Source organism: Zootoca vivipara, chromosome 5, assembly GCF_965207765.1.
Source record: "Zootoca vivipara chromosome 5, rZooViv2.hap1.1, whole genome shotgun sequence".
NCBI lineage: Eukaryota > Metazoa > Chordata > Lepidosauria > Squamata > Lacertidae > Zootoca > Zootoca vivipara.
The window spans coordinates 12179044-12194803 of NC_142588.1; the positions used below are offsets into that span (position 1 = coordinate 12179044).

The window sequence follows — 15760 nt, forward strand, 5'->3', positions numbered from 1 at the left end:
TTTGCTTTTTGCCCCTCTTTCCTGCCTCTCTCCCTCCTGCTCCCTCTTTTTTCCTTCCTTCCTTCCTTCCTTCCTTCCTTCCTTCCTTCCTTCCTTCCTTCCTTCCTTCCTTCCTTCCGTCCTTCCCATCTTTCTTTCTCTCCCTCATTCTTATTCTTTCTTTCCCTCTCCTTCCTTCCTTCTTTCTCCCTTTCTATCTTCTCTTCCTCTTTCTTTTTATTTCCTTCTTTATTCCCTTCCTTATTCCCTACTCTTCTTTCTCTCCCCTCTTTCCTGCCTCTCTCCCTCCTGCTCCCTCCCTCCTTCCTTCCTTCCTTCCTCTCCCTCATTCTTATTCTTTCTTTCCCTCTCCTTCCTTCCTTCTTTCTCCCTTTCTATCTTCTCCCCCTCTTTCTTTTTATTTCCTTCTTTATTCCCTTCCTTCTTTCCTACTCTTCTATCTTTCCCCTCTTTCCTGCCTCTCTCCCTCCTGTTCCCTCTTTCCTTCCTTCGTTCCTTCCTTCCGTCATTCCCATCTTTCTTTCTCTCCCTCATTCTTATTCTTTCTTTCCCTCTCCTTCCTTCCTTCTTTCTCCCTTTCTGTCTTCTCTCCCTCTTTCTTTTTCTTTCCTTCTTTATTCCCTTCCTTCTTTCCTACTCTTCTTTCTCTCCCCTCTTTCCTGCCTCTCTCCCTTCTGCTCCTTCCTTCCTTCCTTCCTTCCTTCCTCTCCCTCATTCTTTTTCTCCCTCATTCTTATTCTTTCTTTCCCTCTCCTTCCTTCCTTCTTTCTCCCTTCCTATCTTCTCTTCCTCTTTCTTTTTATTTCCTTCTTTATTCCCTTCCTTATTCCCTACTCTTCTTTCTCTCCCCTCTTTCCTGCCTCTCTCCCTCCTGCTCCCTCCCTCCTTCCTTCCTTCCTTCCTCTCCCTCATTCTTATTCTTTCTTTCCCTCTCCTTCCTTCCTTCTTTCTCCCTTTCTATCTTCTCTCTCTCTTTCTTTTTATTTCCTTCTTTATTCCCTTCCTCATTTCCTACTCTTCTTTCTCTCCCCTCTTTCCTTTCTCTCCTGCTCCCTCTTTTCTTCCTTCCCATCTTTCTTCCTCTCCCTCATTCTTATTCTTCCTTTCTTCCTCATTCTTATTCTCCGAACCCCGGGATGTTCTAGCGCCCGTTTACTCAACGGGCTGAATTACACTAGTTAGCTATAAAAACAACTCTTCCAATTATTCTCTCTGTAATTTATGTTATTCTTATTTTATCGTACATTTATGAATACTATATCTGCTTATCGTTTCATTTCTTACTGTTTATGCTAGGTTCAGCCTAAGTCTGCTATTAGGGTTTCAGATATTCCATTGTTCAATAAATATTCTTTGAACATCCTCCATTCCTCCTGTGTTTTTTTTCTCGTTTGTCCTCTTATCCTTGCTGTTGTTTCTGCCAACTGTAGGTATTCTAACATCAGAGTTTGCCAATCTGTTATGCTGGGTAAATTTTTGGATTTCCAATTTTGAGCCAATAGGACTCTTGGTGCTACTATTCCATACATTAGTAATGTCCTTTTTGTTGTTTTAATATCCTCTGATACTATATTTAATAAGAATATTTCTGGGTTTTTTTTCTAAATGTATGTTTTAGTAGTTTTTAAAGTTCTTCAAAAATCATATTCCAATAATTGCGAATGATGGGACAACTCTACCACATGTGTATAAAAGATCCCTTTTCTCCACTACACCTCCAGCACACAGACAAATTGTTTTTATACATTTTGGCAAGTTTCTCCAGTGTTTGGTACCACCTATACATCATCTTTAATACATTCTCCCTTAGGTTATAACAGGCAGTAAATTTCATATCTTCCTTCCACAGTCTTTCCCACTGTTCTACTAGGACGTTATATCTGAGATCTTGGGCCCATTTTATCATTACTGATTTTGTTTTTTCTTCTTTAAGTTCCCATTCTAGCAACAGCAACAGATCATATAGGCGTGAAATGTATTTTCCTTTCCTCTGCATCAATTCTATTTCAAATTTCGATTTTTCTTTTGCAAGTCCCAATTTTTTGTCTAAAATAAACCTTTGATTTATTTGGAAATATTGTAGCCAATCAGCAGATGTTCTTTTATTTCTTATTTCTTTAGAGATAACTCATTTTGTTTCTTTTCTAGTAGTTCCTGGTATGTGGCATTTTTAACATCCATATTAAGTTTTTTCACTGTTACCATCTCTTTTGGTGATACCCACAAAGGTATTTTGGGCTCCAGGATTTCCTTATATTTTGCCCAGATTAGATATAATGACTTCCTTATCAGATGATTTAAAAAACCTTTGTGGGCTTTGACCTTATCGTAAATTAAGTATGAATGCCAACCAAATCTGTTGTTCACCCCTTCTAAATCGAGTAATTCTGGATCCTTCAAGGTTATCCATTCTTTTAACCAGACTAGTCCTGCTGCCACATGGTATAATTCTAAGTCCGGGAGAGCAAATCCCCCTCTTTCTTTTCTATCGGTCAGCAGTTGGTATATAATCCTAGGTCTTCTACCATTCCAGATAAATTTTGTTATTTCTTTTCTCCACTCTGTAAAACATTTCATACCTCCCAGAATTGATATAGTTTGAAACAAAAACATCATCTTCGGAAGTATGTTCATTTTGACAGCTGATATTCTTCCCCACAATGATAGAGATAGCTTGTTCCACGTCTCCATATCTTCCTTAATTTCCCCCCATATTCTCTTATAGTTGTCATCATATAATTTTATACATTTTGGTGTTATCCAGATGCCTAGGTACTTTGCTTTTGCTTTAATTTCTAGTCCTGTCTGTTGTTGTAACTCTTCCCTCTCTTTTGCATCCATATTTTTGGTGAGTAACATCATTTTTTGATAATTAATTTTCAAACCTGCCACCTTCCTGGGCTGGACTATATTTGGGGATGATGATGAATGAATTCCTTTGCCCCACAAATAACCCAGAGATGCATTTTAAATAAAAGCACACATTCTACTCATGTAAAAACACCAGGCAGGCCCCACAAATAACCCAGAGATACATTTTAAATAAAAGAACACATTCTACTCATGTAAAAACACGCTGATTCCCAGACCGTCCGCAGGCCGGATTGAGAAGGCAATTGGGCTGCATCCAGCCCCTGGACCTTAGGTTTTAGACCATAGCTGAGCCTTACCATGGTTTAAAGCCTTACCATGCTGCTTTGCTTCTTCCTCAGCTGTGCTACTGCTGCAACGCTGGGAGCTAAGCCAACCATGGCTTGGTTTAGCTTTACAGTGGTACCTCTACTTACGAATTTAATGCGTTCCGAACGCACATTTGTAAGTAGAAAAAAATCGTAAGTCTAATCCCATAGAAATGCATTGGGAGAAAAAATTCGTAAGTAGAAGCAACCCTATCAAAAAATTCGTAAGTAGAAAAATCCTATCTAAACCGCATCCAAGATGGCGGACAGAGCTCTATTCGTAAGTAGAGGTACCACTGTACTTCCAGACCTGGGCTTATGGCTTGTTTCCCCCTTAATGGCAAGCCAAGAACTTTGCAAGCCAAGAAATGTTATTGGCAACAACTTGTGGTTTATTCGGATACAGACAAACTATGAACCCTGCTTTGGACATAGCACTGAGCTGAACCATGGCTTAGCTCCCAGCATGCAGGGGAGGAGCAGGAGAGGAGCAAGGTGGCTCTGATTTTTTTTGCCCTGTGCACCATCACACCTCATTTTCCTTGAAACACAGTTAAGCTTAACTCTGGTTTAAACCAGCCTTTGCCAACCAACTGCCTCCCCTACCCCATTGGGGAATCTCCACACATTCCTTCTCAACTGCAGTTCTGTGAAAACCGTCATTATCTCCCATCCTTCTCTCTGTGCAGCAAGAAACAGGAAATTCTGAAGATTCTGCTCAAGATCCTGTGCTACTTTCTCTGCAGAAGGATTGATTTTACAGCCAAAAAACTAGAAGTTGTTAATATATATGTGTGTGTGTGTATATATGTATATATATGTATATGTGTATATATAATGTGTTCATTTTAATGCTTTAAACTATTGCAAGTCACTTTGGGCACATTTTGTGGAGAAAGGGATTGCTAAGCAAAACAAATAAATAATGACTGAACAGCATTCAAAAGCCTGCAGATAATTACTGTGTTTCTAAAATGTTATGCTCTACTTCTAGGTGAAGACAATAGTTTACATCATCCTAAAATGTAAGCTGGATAGCCACGTAAAAATGGAAGTGGAATTTTCCTCCGAGAGCTGCCAGTCAGTGCGAGTTCTGGCCAGGATAGAGAATGAATACACTGTTTCGGTTTCCGCACCTGGTAGGTGCCAAAATTGGCATTGCTTTGCTAAAACCCTTCTCTGCAGCAGAAAATATTAAACAGAATTGCACCTTATCTCAGAGGCAAATTTAGCATCAGCTAAGTAAGCAGAAAGTGAAAGAAACCACGTCCTCTTATGAAGGCTCCAAAAAAGAGCGCACTGGAAGCTAAAACTGTATACATGAAGCCACAAATAGATAGTTGCTAGAGTGTAGTAGAGCTAAAACAGCCTGATTAGACCATGCTTCCTGTTAGCATGTTGCATTGCGTCTGAAGTGGGGGCTTGCAAGTCTCATCATCATGGGTTGGTTGACGTCTGAGCTCCAGATGTTTAGAGGGCTGCCTCCACAGGAAGCAGAAGCTGGCTTGCGCTTCCTCTTTCTCCCACATTCTGCCAAATGGCCAGAGCTGCACTTAATTTTTGCTGTGTGGTAATTTTAGAAGCATAACGGAACTTAGATTTGTCATTCAAAATAGGAAGGATTATGTTGTGGAAGCTAAGTTAATTTTTATTCAAATGACAGCCTGGAGAGTATGAAAATCCTTAACGGAAACAAGTTTTTTCCTATATGTAGGAGTTTTTTCTCACTTTCCTAAGGGCTGAGTAGTGCAGTTGATTGTGCTTAGGGCTGTGGCATGGACCCTGTTTAGTTTTCATGCATGACTCTTTTAAGGGAGTTTGCGACTGTAAACTGCAACAGGTTTCGTTGAAACTGCTCATCAGAGAGGACTGGGGCAGTGCTGAATCATTCTAGGGCTCCCCCCTCCACCCAGTGCCAATTAATAAATAAAAAAGCAAGGACTCAGGACTGCTTCTTGGGCTTTGTTTAGGCCAGGAGTTCTGAGTAAATACTTCCTGCATTCTCTGGTTTCATCACATGATCACGGCTAAAGCAAGTTGAAAGCACTGATTGTGCTGCTGGGTGATTCTTGACCTTCCAGTTTTGTTCTCTTCCATAACTTTAGGTTTACGTAATCGCTTCCACTGCTGGAGCCTGTAGGTTTCTCTTGGCATGTTAAGCTCTTCCACACTTTCAGATACATGTGAAAGAGGCATAGCAGCAGCAGCTCCACCACTGGTTTTGGGTGGCATGGTTGGTACAGTTCAGCTTTCGAGGGAAACAGAGGCCCACCTGTTGACAGGTAGTACTTAGTTTCTTGGTGCATCCCTAACAGCAACCTTGGCTGTTAGGGAATGAATGACCCCAGGAATGAATAGGTAGCCGATGTTGCTTTTAGAGATGCACCAAGAAACCAAGCACTACCTGTCAGCAGGTGGGCCTCTGTAGTATTCCTCGAAAGCTGAACTGTACCAACTGTGTTCAAAGGAAGGCCACGCAGAGCATTGTTCTTTATTGATTCTTCTAGCATAGTGGGTTTTCTTTTGTACCTTGTCTGTTACTGATTAATCTTTGCCTTATCCCACAGACCTATCGCCTGGAGCTGTATGCCTGCGATTGTTTTCCGGGGATTTAATGATAGCTGAAGCAAGCATTTGCTATTACACTGACATGGAAGAAATTAGCAACTTGCTGTCTACTGCAGCAAATCCAGTGGAATTTATGTGTCAGGTAAATGTTAAAGATGGGGCAAAGGAGATAACTTGAATCAGCGGAGGAACCTTGAAAAATAGCTAACTGCATGTCAGCATAATTCTTGTAGTCTTGAGAGACACAAGCTATGCCTGGTGGGCATGCTGCTTTGATTTGTTTTAAAATCCAGGGTGGCAATAGAAATGATTAGTTTGAAAAAGATCTGTGAAACAACTGCAATATACCTTCCATGTAAAATTCAGCCATGGAGGCACAGTATTTATGAATTTAAATGGAAATTTAGGTTGCTATTTTATTTCCTATTTCAAGAAGGAACAAGGAGCATGTTTACTACTGTGTGATGTGGAAACATATTTTAGATGCAGCAGTAGCTAGAAAGAATTTGCTCCATGGCACCACGAGTTAAGCATTCACTTTTTCTGTTTGGGAACAACAGTGGAGGAAGGTGCTTGCAATAGCAGTGATGAAAGGGAGGGCTTGCTCATTGCTGCAGCGAAGCAAAAAAGAGGCTAGTTGCTTTGGAAGTCTCCGCAATAGTGGGAAAGATGGAGTACAAAAACAAAACAAAAATCAATGATGAGGTCTATGGGTTACCTGAACTGTGTGACTCTGACATCAGCTGCTGCTGAATGGATGTTATTCTATATATTATGCAAAGTTAGTAGCTTAAGTTTCTAAATTCAGACAAAAAGTGGAGCACCCATAAACCCTCTTACTGTGCCTCTCAGTTCCAGTGTGAAATTGAATAAGAGACCTTGAGATATAAAAAGAGTAACCTCTGCTTCATACAATCCCTGCACTAACATGTGTTTAGACATTCATCACTTAACGATTTATGAAAGGCTTCTTTTAGGAAGCTATAATCTCATTAAATGTAAGTGTGTGTGAGAGTGTGCATATTATTGTTGTTGTTGTTGTTGATTCAATTCATATATTGCCTTTTATCTGAAGATCCCAGGTCAGTGAACAGCATTAGAAACAACATTTATGTAGCATAATAATAAAAGACAATTAAAACCTCATGAAAAAATCATAACCATCCCCCCACTTTTAAAAGGCCATACACTGTTCAATGGCCTGGGTAAAAAGGAATGTTTTTGCCCGGGGTCTAAAGACATGGCGCCAGGTGAGTCTCTCTGGGGAGAGCATTCCACAGATGGGGAGCTACCACAAAAAAGGACTGTTCTCGTGTAGTCACTCTCCAAACCTCTCAGGGAATGAGGACACAGAGAAAGGCCTCACATGATAAGTGCAGGGTAGGTTCATATGGGGAGAGGCAGTCCTTAAGGCAGGCATGTCAAACCTGCGGCCCTCCAGATGTTTTGGACTACAATTCCCATCTTCCCCAACCACTGGTCCTGCTAGCTAGGGATCATGGGAGTTGTAGGCCAAAACATCTGGAGGACCGCAGGTTTGACATGCCTGCCTTAAGGTATTGAGGTACCTAATTTCTCCTAGGAGCCATCTACTGGGAAGCCACAGACTCTAGAGCAGCTTTTGCCAGTGCAGTTCCCTCCCAGATGTATCAGAGTACAATTCTGATCAGCCCCTTCCAGCACAGTCGTCGTAAGAGCTGTAGCCCGATACATCTGGAAGGCATCAGTTTGGCAAAGGCTGCTATAGATGGACAACGGTGCAATCAGTATTGTGGCACCTTTGCTTAAATATCAGGTGTGCCTTTGAATGTGGGTAAACGGTTCCCCAGAAGGGGATGACTTCTGTTCTTGAGATTTACAGGTGATGGATGAACTCCTGATATATTAGAGCATACTGTCTGGCTGAAATAATCTGATATGAACGGGTTCCTTCCTTGCATTCAGGCATTTAAAATAATCCCTTACAACACAGAAGCACTAGACAAAATCCTGACAGAGTCAATGAAAAAGAACCTTCCTGCGAGTGGTTTGCACCTGTTAGGGATCAACCAACTAGAGGAAGAAGACATTGCATGTAAGTGTGGTGGTGGTTTGAAAGTTATTGTGTTCTGTGAAAAGGCACAGTACAATGGTAGGAATAAAAAAAGAGAGGAAATGCCAGTTTGGCGTGTTTGATCATCCCACACAATACAAGGTAGTATAGGATAGAGGGTTTGGTCAAGCTCTCTTGTTCTCAGCTCAACACAAAATTTTTTAGAGTAACACATCTGCTTCTAGAGACAGGTGTGCTCCGGAGTGGTTTAATATAAGAATTTAGCCCCCTGGCTCATCAGCTGCTGGGTGTGTGTTAAATCCTGCTCATCAGAGCCTTCTCTGCAGGGAATGTTCTGGTTGTTGTTGTTTTATTATATTTAAATCCTGCCTTTACCCCTGACATGAACTTAGATCAGCTTGCAACTAAAATAAAAACAGCTAAAAACAGAGAAAAGAAAGCAATCATGAAAAAACAATTAAACACTAATAGTATAGAGTCGTATCTTGGTTCTCGAATGGAATCCATTCCGGAAGTCCATTCAACTTCTGAAAACATTCTAAAACCAAGGTACGGCTTCTAATTGGCTGCAGGAGCTTCCTGCACTCAATTGGAAGCTGCAGAAGCCGCATTGGAAGTTCAGCTTCCAAAAAAAGTTTGCAAACCGGAACACTCACTTCCGGGAACACTCACATTCGGGAGCCAAAACTTTCGAGTCACAAGGTGTTCGAGAACCAAGGTACGACTGTATGCACCCACACCCCATTTCAATAAAAATATACTAGCACCAATTATTTCCTTTAAAACAGTCAGTTCCCAAAGGCCTGTTGGAACAAGAAAGCTTTCACCAGGGTGGAAGGGCAAGAAGGAGGGAGCCAATCTTATTTCTCTAGGAAGGCAGATCCCCACCTCAACCCCTACGGGTCAGCTGAGGTGAACAGGATCACCCTCCTGTCCATCACCTGATGTCACCTTGATGTTAGATGATAAACAGGTGTGTGCACCACTCAGTGAAAGTTGGCCCATGGGGTGACTGCATAAAGTGATCTGGGCTGCTGGTCCAAAAGGTCCAAGGTTCTAATGCACCTTGCAATTAGGGTAGAAAAATAAAAGCTTCTTTCACCTGGGAAGGAAACTTTTGAGAAATCGGAGGTTTGGGCATGACACTAGCTCCGAGACAGTATAATGGCTGAGAATTGGCGAATTTATCATCCATGAGTAAAACTTTAAAAAAAGTAACTCGCCTTGCATGCCTGTTTCCTTCTTTTCAGGCCAGAGGGATGAAGAGCTGCCAACTCTGCTGCACTTTTCTGCTAAATATGGGCTAAAGAACCTCACTGCCCTCTTGCTTTCCTGCCCAGGAGCCCTACAGGCTTACAGCGTTGCCAACAAATATGGTCACTATCCCAACAACATTGCAGAGAATGAGGGCTTCAAAGATCTCCGGCAGTTCATTGATGAATATGTGGTAAGAGGGGTTGTTGCCCTTCTGTTACCTGTTGTCAGGGTGGTGGAGAGGAGATACCTCAGTACGGGGACTCTGAATCTTCACACTGCTTAGGGTGGTGTCTCACATAGAAACTGCACTCCAGTGGCAAGAATTCGATTGCTGCAGTTTTATTCCTTCAGAAAGTGATACTGTACTAGTATTTGAATGTGGGTCCCCTTCCCCTATTCTCCATAAGTTGAAGATGCATTTTCCTTAAAGTCACATGGATGATTCCTTTCTGACAGCAAAATAATAACCTGAAGGAGAGATCCTGAGAACTCCCAACACCCCCTTCTCCGAATTACTCTAGAACAGTGTTTCCCAAACATGGGTCTCGAGCTGTTTTTTTGGTGCTACAACTCCCATCATCTCTAGCTAGCAAGACCAGTGGTCAGGGATGATGGGAATTGTAGTCCAAAAGCAGCTGGAGACCCAAGTTTGGGGACACACTGCTTTAGAATCTAGAGCAGGCATAGGCAAACTTGGCCCTCCGGATGTTTTGGGACTACAACTCCCATCATTCCTGACCACTGGTCCTGTTAGCTAGGGATGATGGGAGTTGTAGTCCCAAAACATCTGGAGGGCCGTGTTTGCCTATGCCTGATCTAGAGTAATTGATAGGGTAGATGATATTTGTGGAATTAGGGCCTGGAGATATTGGCACACTTCAGTGTTTGTAGGAGGAAAAATAACACCTGTGAACAATGTTGAACAGATCTTCAAGTAGATAGAGAAAGCATATGCAGAAGCAGTGTGGATTTGTCAGTGGGAGACAGGCAGGTCGGTGTCTCTCTGGATCAGTGGCAGAGGTGAAAGGTAACAGCACCTTTTTGCTCTGCTTTTCTGGAATTTCTGAGACAGGAATGCTTTAAAGATTTAATGTATGGCTTAGGCCTTTTGCAGGAATGTCATTCTCTGAATGTCATTCTCTGCATAGATACGATAGTTTCTGATTTAGCATCACTTGTGACATTTCCCTTTTCCACATATAACGGGCAGTGAGGAACCTTAATGTGGGAAAGAGAGCCATGCTCTGGGGAGGGATTGCGGTTTTTACGGAATCGGGGCAAATGTGCACACCAGCCCTAGAGGGTGGAAAGTGCAGAAAGCGAAATGCAGTAAAATAATGATTTATCAAGATACGATACCCACCCTGCCATTTCATGAAGTTTAGAGGTGCGTGACTGCAAAGGAAAGGGGTAAATTTCCTTGTATGTGTTTCAGAAAGTGGCTAGCTGATGATTGTGTAGGGGCCCTGCCTCTAAACGTTTAAAAGAGTTAACGAAATGTTGTGGGCAGTTAGTGAACAAAAGGCAGTAAGACTAGCCTGCTCCCCTGTATGGTGGTCTTTCTGCTCATTCTGCTGACTTCTACCCCAAAGTTCTGCCCTGCCGTGACAGCTCCACTGCATATAAAGACTCAAGTGTGGTAGGAGGGGTCATGTTTTGGATTGGTTACATGGGGGCATGCTCTTAGATTGATTCAATGGCATTCAGCACCACCACTGCCTCAATGGGTCTGTTTATTTTCTTTCTTCTAGGAGACAGCAGACTTGCTGAAAAGCCACATAAAGGAACAGCTGATGCAGGGCGAGGAAGATGATTCTGTTTATGAGTCCATGGCTCACCTTTCCAGTGACCTGCTGATGAAATGCTCTCTGAACCCTGGCTGTGATGAGGAGCTCTATGAATCCATGGCTGGTTTGGTTCCTGGTGCTACTACAGAGGACTTGTGTATGTATAGTCTTCCTCTTGGTCTTAAGCTCCACGTTTATATAGACGCTGTAAGAAAACAGCATCCGTAAAGTAGCGCTGAGTCAAAATGCCCCCCGGTTTGCCCTCTGGTCTGACAGCTTTCTATTTTCTTGGCTCATCTCAGGCTGTTGCCCATAGCTCATCTCTGACAGAGAAGTGACTATAATCTTAGGAACAAATTCAAACTTCCAAGACCTCAAAGTTTTTTGATTAGGGGGCTTCATAGTTTTAGATTACATACTACAAAAGAACATCAGAAATAAGCTTGCGACCCTACCGTTAGGCAATTGAGACATAGGCTCGACACATCTTTGTGTTTCTTTACCCTTATAGTTGAACGGTATTCCCAGTGGAATGGAACACTTTTATCTTCCATGAAGAATCTGTAGTTAGTCCCTTTTTTTTAATAGCCTTCTGGAGATCTCCTTTAAGATGATAATTCTTTGTTCTTCTATTTGTAGTGATTTTTGGAAATGGGCTTGGAGAATGTAGTCTCTGATGCTTCTTGTATTAAATATCACCAAACAGTCCCGTGGCAGTTTTTTAGCTTTGGCATATGGAGACTTTACTCTGAAAACTTTATCTATCTCTTTATTCAGTTCTTCCTCCTCCATCTTCAAGAGTTTAGATTGATGTTCGATGATTAAGACTCTGATTTCTTCATTCTGATGCTCCGGAATGCCTCTCAGACATAGCGTTTTTGTTTTAATTCCAGAAGTGCAATATTATCGAGTATATTCTCTTGAGTTCCTGTGTTTTCATTCTTTCTTGATCCCTTTTAATCTCTTGGTCCTCTTGTTTATTTCTCTTAACTGCCTCTTCCAAAGGGGACAAGGTGCCTTCTTGTCCTTTGCCTCAGGCAGCAAAATGTCTTGGGCCAGCCCTGATGTTACTGAGGCAGGTTGCTAAATAGGTGTAGCCAGAGATCAACTTAAATGACACCTGGAGAGCCGTAAGTGGCATGTATGTGGAAAGATAAGCAAGTGTGCATCTTATTCTAATTTCCAAAAGGATTGATCTAATTCTGGAATCCGTTTCCCTGATCTCATAAACGCAAGGTTCCATTATTGTCCCAGAGATATGATCTGATTGCTCATGGGTGTTGCTAAGGGCATGGCTGGAATCCTAATATGAATGTTGGAAATTGAACAGCATTCTTTTAAAAGATATAGCTGTAATGCCATGAACCAGTGAGGGCTTTATATATTATTTTAACTAAAAGCAGACACTGGCAGTTTCTTATTTGTTTGGGATGCTTTCAGAACAGCTATAGTCTTACAGCATCACATTGGCCACTCCTGAATTAGAGAATGTTGGAGATGTGTCTGGCTTTAGAGTTAGTATCAACCTATCTATAATAATCAATGTATCTACCGTGTTTCTCCAAAAATAAGACACCGTCTTATATTTATTTTTCCTCAAAAAACCACACTATGGCTTATTTTCAGGGGATGTCTTATTTTTTCCCTCCTCCTGCTGCCGCGGCCGGCATTGCTGCTGCGCCTATCACTATGTCTTATTTTCAGGGTATGGGTTATATTCCTTGAATACTTAAAAATCCTGCCACAGCTTATTTTATGGCTACGTCTTATTTTTGGAGAAACAGGGTATTCCACAAATTGTTCAGAATCACCTACAGAATTCATATACATTTCCATGATTTAACAAGCCATTCCTATGGAGAATCAGAATTCCTTCAATTTACATGAGCTTAATAAATCGAACTTGGACTTCTTATCCACTAAGCTAAATTAAGATATTAAAGGACAGACTAAAGAGTCAGTCATGGCTGCCACCATGTATTGCTGTAAGTAGAATGAAACGTCTCCTTCCCCCTAGCTCTATCCCTGATCAAGATCTAGACAAAGCAATTTATCAGAACAAGTTAATTGTTGTTTACTGTTGTAACAATTGTTTTCTCAAAATGTATCTTCTGTACCATGAAAAATACATTGAAAGCATTATCCAAAAAAGCAAAGAAACAAAAAAGATCTGAACAAAGCCAGTGTCAATTAACAGCTTCTCTTGGACTGGTAAATTACTCAGATTGAAAGGAAGTGTATTGCAAAGATCAGTAAATAAACTGGGTCCGGATGTACATAACATGGCAGGGTACCATGCAAGGAGGTCAAACACAGAATGTTCTAACATTGTTTCAAGTCCAAATGCACACAACAGAACAAAGAATTTTCAGATCGCGACCTCTGGATGTTTTTTTTTTTTTGGTAGGCATGAGGAACTGACTCACCTTGCCACTGGATTATTTATTTATTTGCATTACTGAGAGCGGCTTGCAGCAGTCAAAGTACTACGTTCCAGGATAAAACAGCAATATCAAGACAGGCTCAGCACATTTTCACCGGAAATGGCAAGGGAGTGGGCCAGATAAACCTAGTAGGGCAAGGTTATCTACAGTCTGGGTGCAGCCATCAAGAAAGTCCTTCCTATCCAACTGCACCTCCATCATTGGTGGGACACAGAGAAGGGCTTTGCTACCAGATCTTAGGGATCTTAGGCCATTTGGGACTTCAAAGGTTATCACCGACACTTTTAACTGTGCTTGGAAACAGACTGGTAATCAGTGCAGCTATTGCAGGATGAGTGTAATATGGTGGTCCCATGGGCAAATTTGTTACCTATTTATTAATTAAATTAATATCCCTCGAGAGTGGGCAGTGCTGACCGAGTCTCTTGCTGCCACACCCTGGACCAGTGGGAGTTTCAAAAGACTCTTCACAAGTAGCCCCATGCAATAATAATCCAATCTGGCTCTGGGTCTCACTAGGGCATGTGCTGTCATAGCAAGACCTGACTTTTCAGCAACATGCACAGCTGAGCAGCCTAAGTTGTGCACAGCCACTATCTCAGCATCCTGATGCAACACTGAATGCAGGAGAACCCTCATACTGCAAACCTGGCTTTTCCCAGATGGAAGTACTACCCCATCCAAAACAAAATCAAGAGCTGCGGTGCCGCTACAGGAATTCCCCGTGCGAGTGGGTTCGTTCACATGGGGGGTGGACAAGCCAGTTTCACCCATTTCAGCCTTACTTTGCAGCGCCGTGGAGCCTTTCGAGCAGCTTTCCCCTTTCAGCAGCTTTCAATGGGAGTCATATCTCAGTTGTTCTTAGATGCTGATGAGAGAAGCTTTTCAAAGAATCCAGTAGATTATGTTTTTTCATTGTTTTTCAGATGTAGAAATGCTTCAGTCGGAGACTAGCAGCTCCTCTGCACGGACAACAAAGGCCTATATGATGCGCAAGTTCTTAGAAGGTAAGCATATGCAGAGAGGAAGGCTCAAAGTTAATATGAAGAGATCTGGACGGTAGCAATATGAAAGAGAGCCTTTTCTGCAATAGCTCCCAGTTTGTGGAAGGCTCTCCCCAGGAAGGCCCGCCTAACACCTTCATTGCATGTCTTTAGGTGCCAGGCGAGAACAATTCTCTTCAACCAGGCCTTTGGCTGATTAACATTCTGTGGCCTTTTAAATATGTTTGTGGGAGGGGGTTATTGTTTAGTTTAGTTTTCATTTTATAATGTATTTTGTATTCATATTTTGTATTTTTATGTTGTGAACTGCCCTGGGATCTTCAGATGAAGGAGGTTATACAAATTTTATTAACAACAACAAATCTTGTCACTAACTGCGAGCTGTAGCCAAGGCTTGTTCTTGGTCAAAAGCTCATCATTATCGTGGAGACAGCTTATCCACAAACCTGGGTTCAAATGACACACTATGGCAATCCTTTGCTTTAGTTCAGAGTGATGCAGTGGTAAATATGTTCAGATACAGCGGGTCCAATATTAGATATTCCCTCAGTGACACCATAGCCAACGAAACAAAAATATTCAGACTAACATCTTTCTATATATAAAAAATATGTAAGCTGTCCATGTTGGTTATATTCCACTTTTCACCGAAACTGCTTGACCAATTGCATTGAAATTTGGACACAACGTCACATGCGAATAGCCGATTGTTTGTATAAACTTGGATTATACAGATGTCACACCTATCACAGGTAAAAACATAGGTTTTTTTAAAAAAACAGAAAAACAGGAACATGAGAGGTTACAAAACATCGCCCTCTAGCGGCGACGCCACTGGTACTGCAGCTAGAAAATCTTCCCTCTCCAAAACAGCTCAGCTCCGGTTTGCAGGGGAGAGCAAAACAGCAGACTGGGCTGAGTGGAGGTGGAGTCTCGCCTGGATTGGGGGTGGGGGCAGGACAGGTTGGGATGGGTCATGGGTCGGGACGGGGTGGGGTGGGGTGGGGTGGAGTCACAGAGATGACCCACAGCAACGCGTGGCTGGGTACAGCTGGTAAGATATATAAAAGCTCTCTCCCCCCCCCTCTACAAGTTATGTAAAACTTAAATGCACACAGTTGTTCCACTCTGCGTGAGTTTTCCCCTTTCTTATTATGGGTTTGTTTTCTAGGTGTGAGCATGGATGTATCAGAAACGAAAGAGGATATATACCATGATTGTGAAGATGAAGTACTCTATCACGCGGTGGAACAGGACAGTTTTCCTCAGGAAATGGTCAATAGACCGCCTGTCCCTGTTCCGAGACCTGATCCCTCCACTAAACCACAGGACAAAGAATCATACATCTATAAAGGTGACCGAGGAACCAGAATTATCTCGACGTCGTTTTGCAAAAGCCTGTAGCGTGTAGCGAGGGGGTCCCCCATATGTTGTTGGACGTCAACTCCCATCATGCTCAGTCAGTGGT

General features: G+C 42.1%; 1 protein-coding gene across 2 annotated transcripts in view; it reads left to right on the top strand.

Moving 5' to 3' along the window:
* Positions 1 to 15760, top strand: part of PIK3AP1 (phosphoinositide-3-kinase adaptor protein 1) — a 43663-nt gene that overhangs the window by 14999 nt on the left and 12904 nt on the right. For both annotated transcript variants that reach the window (XM_035138125.3, XM_088669459.1), the window contains exons 4-10: positions 4174 to 4318; positions 5747 to 5889; positions 7692 to 7821; positions 9051 to 9247; positions 10809 to 11001; positions 14215 to 14295; positions 15464 to 15646. In XM_035138125.3, coding sequence (XP_034994016.1) covers positions 4174 to 4318; positions 5747 to 5889; positions 7692 to 7821; positions 9051 to 9247; positions 10809 to 11001; positions 14215 to 14295; positions 15464 to 15646 — 1072 coding nt within the window. The remainder of the gene's footprint in view (positions 1 to 4173; positions 4319 to 5746; positions 5890 to 7691; positions 7822 to 9050; positions 9248 to 10808; positions 11002 to 14214; positions 14296 to 15463; positions 15647 to 15760) is intronic.